This window comes from Propithecus coquereli, unplaced genomic scaffold (genome assembly GCF_000956105.1).
Source record: "Propithecus coquereli isolate 6110/MARCELLA unplaced genomic scaffold, Pcoq_1.0 Scaffold243, whole genome shotgun sequence".
Taxonomy (NCBI): domain Eukaryota; kingdom Metazoa; phylum Chordata; class Mammalia; order Primates; family Indriidae; genus Propithecus; species Propithecus coquereli.
In genome coordinates, this window is record NW_012147986.1 from 3,413,447 (window position 1) to 3,421,349 (window position 7,903).

General features: G+C 41.8%; 1 protein-coding gene across 1 annotated transcript in view; it reads right to left on the minus strand.

The window, feature by feature from the left end:
• Window positions 1–7,903, minus strand: part of ANXA4 (annexin A4) — a 51,404-nt gene that overhangs the window by 2,801 nt on the left and 40,700 nt on the right. Inside the window, 3 exon segments of the mRNA XM_012646425.1 lie at window positions 1,968–2,114; window positions 4,581–4,637; window positions 6,407–6,486. Coding sequence (XP_012501879.1) covers window positions 1,968–2,114; window positions 4,581–4,637; window positions 6,407–6,486 — 284 coding nt within the window.

Sequence of the window (7,903 nt, forward strand, 5' to 3'; positions counted from 1 at the left end):
TCAGGCTGGTCTCGAACTCCTGAGCTCAAACAATCCACCTGCCTCGGCCTCCCAGAGTGCTAGGATTACAGGCGTGAGCCACTGTGCCCAGCCTTTTGCCAAGTATTTCTGAATGTGATGAATATGTTTTCTTCTCTTTCTGTCCTCTTCCAGAACCTTCTCAGAGCAGGTATCTATTTTGTTTATCTTCTTCAGGGCACCACCTCACCTCCATCAATGTGATTTTCACAGGGCTGTCAATCAAGGGACACTCATACCCAAAAACATACACCATAACTTCTATCAAACAAGTAAGCAGTTCACCTAGTCAGGACCCATTAGACTTACCTTCCTGGGAATTTAAAAAATTTAAAATTGAGCAGATCATGGGGATGGCCAAAAGCACTGAGTCATCTTTTTCCTCAAAGAACATAAGCATCACCTGGGATACCTATTAAAATTTCTGGGTGTCACTCCCAGAGATTCTAATTCAACCAGTCTAAAGAAGGGGTTCAAGAATCAGTATTTTTAATGGAGAACAGACTTCAGAAAACTCTGCCTTAGAAATAAAATCCACGACTCCCTTCTACTGAGATCCTCAGAATTGCCTTGGTTTTTGTTCTTCCTGAAGTTGTTCATCTCTCCATTCGATTTTGTGAGCTACCAGTATTTTTCATTTTCCTCTTCTCTGATTCTGTATTATTTTCTCTTTTCTTAAGTTGGAGTCAGTGTATATTGCTTGGAATTAAAGAATTTAATTGATACACTTTCTAAGCCTCAGTTTTCTGCACTGTAAAATGGGGAAAATAATGACTACTCCATTGGGATGTTGCAAGAAACAATGCTCATAATATGCTTAACACTGCACATAAGAGATAGAAAAGTATTTTTAAAACTTTATTGTGAATCCTCACCATTGTTGGTTGGTAAGAAAATTACGAAGTTTTCTTTATCCAAATAATGCTTAGAATATTTCCTGCCAGTGGCTTAAAAACAGATATTTTATAACTGCCCAACTGCAGCATTCGTGCCTGCAAGTAAAAATTCTTACAAATGTATTTATGCATAAAATCGGCTTCCGAGGACCTGAAGTTCTTGGAAAATACCACCAGGGGGAGATTTGTGTTATTCGTAATCAGGCAAGGGACCGCAATGAATCAGAAGTTGGTGCATCTGATGGTAGCCCAGGAGGTTTATTAACAGGAGCAATCACCTGTTTTTTGGTCACTGTGGAATAATTGAAATAATTACAACTTCAAAATGTGTTGTACTTTTCAATTACCTTATGTTTTCAATTTAGCAGACTCATTCTCAAATTTCCCACAAGCTTTGTAAATTAGTGTGTGTGATTATAAGGGCGTGGTGGGTTTATAAAAGTATGATGTACATAAAAACGTAAGACATTAAAAGATGAAATATCTTATTAAACCCTTGCTGCTGTTTACAAGAAGACTATAAACCTGACAACAAATATTCTATAATTGTATAGCATCTTTCCCCCAAACGAGTTAAAAGCATATTACAAAGTTTAGAATTATCAGAAACAAATTAGAAACATTACACATAGGAAATAAAATTTGAAATTATCCACTATTCATATTATGCAACATAACTCCTAAAGAAATCACATTTATTAGCTTTACAGCTTGGATGTTAAACAGGAATAAATATCAACCAACATTTCTATTTTATTGCTTCCTGTTCTACTGAAGATTATTTTCTTATGTAACTAAATTAAAATGAGAGTCTTGGGGCTACTTTAGAAAAAGGACTGTCTATGAAGGTAAGTTTCCTAGTAATGGGAACACCAACCATCTATGAATACATTGTATTTCTGCTAATTATTCATAATTAATCTTTCAGAAATTGGCTTTCATGCACATCATTGGACTCATGCATTTCCAACATAAGTATCTAAGGCAGTTCAGTACAATCAGTTCTCTGTACCAAGTGCAGGAGAAAAGGTCACAATTAATTAGGAGCAATACAGTTTTCACTGTCTTTCGAATAGTTTCTTTGGGAAGTGAGGTAAGTGCCTTACCATGCAACAGATGATTTCGATTCCGGGAACAGAGAACAGTTAGAAATTTCACCTCATCTGTCCCCCATTTCTTCTCTCCAGCCTCATACAAGTCCTGAAGCCAAACAAAGCACCAGTTTAAAGCACCAAGAAGGATGTGCCAGGACATATGCAAATATTTCCAGAACTTCAAAGAGCTGAGCTGGCTTAGTATTATGTTGTTAGTGATGGGGGTGGAAGTGGTGGTGCAGAGTGGAAATGACTCAGGACTTTTCCTTATGACTATCAGGACCCTGTAGTACCTCCCTGGAGTCACGGCAACACCCGCAGTTGCCTGTATGCAGACTCCATAGTTCTTTCTTAAGAGCTAAAAGGAATGCCCTAGACTTGGGCTGTTACAGACAGTTGCCACTAACCTCATGTGGCTATTTAAATTTTAATTAATATTAAATAAAATTTAAAATTCAGCTCCTCAGTCACATTTCAAGTGCTCAGTGGCTACGTGTGGCCAGTGGCCACCCATACAGGGCAGTGCAGATGTGAAATGTTTTCATCATCGCAGAAAGTTCTGTTGGACAGCGCTGCTCTAAAATGATCTGTCTCACAGTAGAACCAGGATCCCATTGGTAATTGCTTACATTCCAACCAGTAGGAATATAAGAAATTGATTCGGCTCACTTGAACTAGATTCTTGATAAATCAGAACTACTATTGATTTATAATAAGCAGCTGGCTTGTTAAATTTCTCAAAATGGTCTTAACTCTAACACACATTGTCACTCATTGGGTTTACCACCATCTATGCCTCTGTTTCTTTACTTCTTTCTCAGATTTCCTCTCTGCTTTAGAGTCAATTAACATAATCATAGAATTTTAAAGCTGAAAAGGCTCAAAAAGTTCATCTAATTCCATTCTTCTTAAACTTGAATCTTAGCAGGCTTGTGGCAGCTTGTGGAGATTTATTTTATGTGTCAACCTGACTAGGCCTAGGGTGCCCAGATATTTGGTCAAACATTATTCTGGGTGTTTCTGTGAGGGTTTTTTTGGATGAGAGTAACATTTAAATCAGTAGACTGAGTAAAGCAGATTGCCCTCTCTATTGTGGGTGGGCCTCATCCAATCAGTTGAAGGCCTCAAAAGAACAAAAAGGTTGACCCCCACAAGAGTAAAAGGGAAGTCTTACCTAACTGCCTTGAGCTGGAACATCAGGCTTTTTTTCACTACCTTTGGACTTGAACTTAAACATTGGCCCTTTCTGGGTCTCCAGCCAGCTGGCCTTAGGATGGAAACTACACTATCAGCTCTCTTGGTTCTCAGGCTTTGGACTCACACAGGAACAAAACCATCTCCTGGCTCTCACTTGCTGACTCACCCTGAAGATCTTGGTACTTGCTCACCTCCATAATCTTGTGAGCCAATTCCTTATAATAAATCAATCTCTCTCTGTCTCATACAGACACACACATACACACACACACACACACACACACACACACACACACACACGTGCACATGCGCGCACGCACACACACACGTACATCCTACTGGTTCTGTTTCTCTGAAGAACCCTGACTAGTACACTTCAATTAATAAAGTATAGCGGAAGTGACACTGATTTCTGAGGCTAGATCATAAACAGTCATGCAACTTCCACTGGTTCAATCGGATACTTGCTTTTGGGGTGCTTCCTCTTGAAACCCAGCAGCCAAGCACTGAGAAGCCCAAGCCATACACATACCCCCTCCCTTCTAATGAAAGCAACAGCTCCTTTTCTACATAAGGCATGGTGATTCATACCTCACACACTAAATGGGACCAATCACGCACTGTGGTGGTGAATTGGTTAAGAATACAGGGTCTAGATGCAAATTGCTTGGGTTGAAATCTCCAGTTCTGCCTATTATTATCTATCTCAACTTGAGCAAAGAACTTGACTTCTCTGAGCCTCAATTTCCTTGTCTGTAGAATGGAGGTAGCAAATACTTACCTCATAGAGTTATGGAAGGATTCAATGATATACTTCATATAAAGGGCTTAGAACAGTGTTTGGAATCTGGTAAGAACCCATATTTTATTAGCCATTATAATTAGTGTTATTGGGCCACAGCTGATTAGACCAGGGGTTGGTACCAGGGCAACCATCTGTGGTTTGGGTACCAGAGAAGCACCTGCCTTTGGGGTTTGCTATCAGTTTTACCCAACAGGGTATACACTGTGCCATGCTGTTTTACACAGGTCCTATAGATGTTCTCTTTGGGGAAGTAAAAATGCACAGTGAAAAAAGCAATCACCTCCAAGTGGTTATCTGGGATTGCCACACAATGGACCCAATGTCAAGAAACCTGGAATCCAGGAGTGCTTATGTAATGATGTCCAGTGCCACCCCCAAGCACCAGGTCCCTCTGCAAAAATAAAAAACCTCTGTTATAAACTGTCATCTGTGAGAATGCTTTTTTTTTTCCATGATATATCCCAGCCTGGCTAATATACACTGCAATATAAGAGGTTGTCCACCAATTAAGGCCTGTCATACTGGCAAAAGAGAAGACAACTGGAAGAAAGAAGCTGCACTTGTACTAACCTGGGCATCCTGCCTCATGAGAGCATCATCCAGCTGATTTCCTTCATCCCTACCACCCTGAGGATGAGAAAAACAACCAAAAAGAATTAGAGAGTATCCCTGAAGATTTGGGGGCACAGTTAAGGCAGAAGGTCTGGGAACCCAAGGACATGGTGATTAGACAAAATGCCACAAGGAGTGGGACTTCAGACCTAGGGAGGACAGATGTCCTCTGATCTACGCCTACAGGACATTAGCCTCAATGTGGCCCCTCATGTTGCCCAGTGTCTCTGCCAGTAGAAGGGGAAGGAGAATGACTGCTCCCTCCACTATCTCTTTGCCTTCCCCACCACCCCACGCCCCTGTGTCTTCCCAGCTGACTCCTGCCTTCCTACCTGGCAACTCTACAGTGATCAACTTCTGCCAAAAAGGGGTTGGGAGCAGGAGAGTCAAGAGAATCTGGGACCTGCAGTGGGACTTAAGGAGCACATGAAAATGTCCCCCACCCCTCCAACACCAGCTCACAGGAGGGCAGGGTTGGAGCCTCAGAGGAATGCTAAAGAGCGACAAAACGGGCCACTCTGTAGTTTAAATTTTAGACTATTTTTATTGCTATGCTGTCTCAGTATTCTGTGATCTAGGCTGGCTCATCAGAGTGGTGAATATAGGAGGAAAAAAAATGGGATGGAAATATGAGAAACAGGCAGGCATTATTAAGTAAATATCAGAGATGAGGCGGAAGTTGGAGATGATTTCCGGGTTCTGCTTTGTGCGTTGGAAGAACAGCAACAGTATTAACAGAGATAGTCAGGAAGAAGAGCCGGTTTGGAGGGAAAATGAGTTCAGGAGGACTTATTTGAAGTGATAGTAGAATATCCATAGGGAAACATCTGAAAAGCAATGAGATACAAGAGCCTTGTGCTCAAGAAGAAGGCCGGGACAAGGATGCAGTTAGGAAGTGATGTGAAATGTCTCAAATCTCCATCTCCTCTTTTCTGGCACCCCTGCCCCACCCAGCCCAGTCCTGCTTTATTTCCCACCTGGAATACTGAGTAACTTCCTACCTGGTCTCCCAGCCTCCAGTTGCTAACCACCGTTCATCCCACACCTCACTATTACATTACTCTTCTGAAAATGCAGTTCTAATCACATTGCTATCATCATCATCATCATCACCACATCACCTACTGCTCCCAACCTTTGGTGGTTCCCTACTGCTCTCCAGATAAATAAAATGTAAACTCCTCCCAACATGGAATCCCAGTTCATCATTCTAAGTTGCTTCTAGAATTACCAGCCTGACTGCTCAACCAATTGTTCCCTGAACACACCCCATATGTTTCCCGCCTCCTCGCCTTGTTCCTGCTGTTCTTCCTGCCTGGAATGCACCCACCCACATCTCTGCCTCTTGAAATTCTAGCAGTCCTCCAAGTCCTCTCTGAATTTACGCCATGAAGTCTTTTCTTTGTTTCCGCAACCAGAACCTCCCCTTGACCCTTCCTTTTACTATGTGTCTCTCTTCATGCAATGTGTGCACCTGATATATTCCCTTACGACAATACAAACAAAGCACAGGAACTGCCTCTTAATTGTCTTCGTAACTCTCGGTGCACTAACAGGGGAACCTGGCATGCATTAGGTACTTGTAAATATTGAATTAAGTAGAACAAATGGATACACATGACTAGCCAGAGTCTCTGAAGGAGAAATAAAATAACCGACTCAAGAACAACACCTGGAGAAGATCCACATTTGGGGGGCTGAAAGAATGAGAAAGGCTAGTAAAAGGGAGTATTTTAATAAAACCCATCCCCCATCAGAAGCAGCCAACAGAGACAGTGACTCACAGCTGACAGAGACACCAGCACTCGCTGGAACATGAACGACGTGTCAGAGCAAATGTCATCTTCAAGGCTCCGTCCATATTCTAGCAAGAGAGTGAAATTAGCAACATTAGGATTAACAGTCTTGTCCTACACTTTGTCTCACTCCAGAGCATTCTGTCCCCTCAAGATCAGCCTGTTTACCGAAGCATCTCATCATGACCTTTTCTACCCCATGGTTTTTCAAAAACTGAACTCTGGTAAAATGGTTAAGATAAGTTTATCTTGTCATCATAGTGAAATGAGATGCTCCTGTTCCTTAAAATGCTGGGGTCGAGAAAGCTGGAGCTGCAATCCTCTCTCTGTGGTTCCTACTGTCCAGGGGTCTGTTCCGAACGTGGTTCTCAGAGATGCAGAGGCGGCGGCGGCTCTGCAATGGCCACTGCAGAGTCACAGCTGGGAGGCCAGCTGGGAGCTTCTGAACCCATCTTTGGGGGCAGGGGAGGGGGCTGTCAAACCCAAATCCCAGCATGCACCTTTTCTACCACATCTCCCACTGGAGAGATTCTGACAAGTTACCCCAGAGATGCTCCAACCCTTCACCGCCCTCGGGGGAGAAAACTGGCATTAGATCCAGGTACAAATTCCAGACTCCCAAGGTTTAGAATCTCCTGCTCTGAACACTTACCAAAAAGCTCTTATTGTGGTTGTTTTTTTTCCTACAAAAGTAATACACGTTGACTACAGAAAACTTACAAAAAAAAAAATCAGTATCATGAAGGGGGGGCAAAAAAACTCCCCCATAATCTCATCACCTAGAAATAATAATCATTGATAACATTTTGGTGAATCATTGATAACATTTAGTTCCTAATTTCCCCCTACATACACATATTATTTTCCTTTCTTAAAAACATGGTGTGTTGTTAACTGTGTCAATTTTTTTCATGGGATCACAGCATAGTATTTTATGGCTTATCTTTTCCACTTATCTATATTCCATACCATTTAATGTAATTTAATAATATTCTTCAATATGAGTTTTAATGACTACATAACAGTCCATTGTGTGAGTGTGCCATATTTTGTTTAGCTAATCTGCTGTTGGACATTTTTAGCTAAAATAATAGCTAATAAACACTATGGGATCTAAACGTTTGTGCATTTTTGTTATGTTCTTAGGGCAAAAAGGCATGCCTTTTTTAAAAGGCTTTTTGTATGTATCATCCTCTGGAGGTTCCTAAGAGGGAAGTGAATGGCCATCGTTCTGAGATGGTTGGAGGACGTACAGTCCAGTCTGGAGGTAAGAAGTTGGGCCAGACAGCCCCTCTAGGCTGCTAAGATTTGCTGGTGCCACCATTTTGAACAAACACTTTTGATTCTTTGCTTGCTAATGAGGAACAGCTTTCCTACTTTTAGAATAAAAAATACTACACTGAGGCCGGGCGCGGTGGCTCACTCCTGTAATCCTAGCTCTCTGGGAGGCCGAGGCGGGCGGATTGTTTGAGCTCAGGAGTTCGA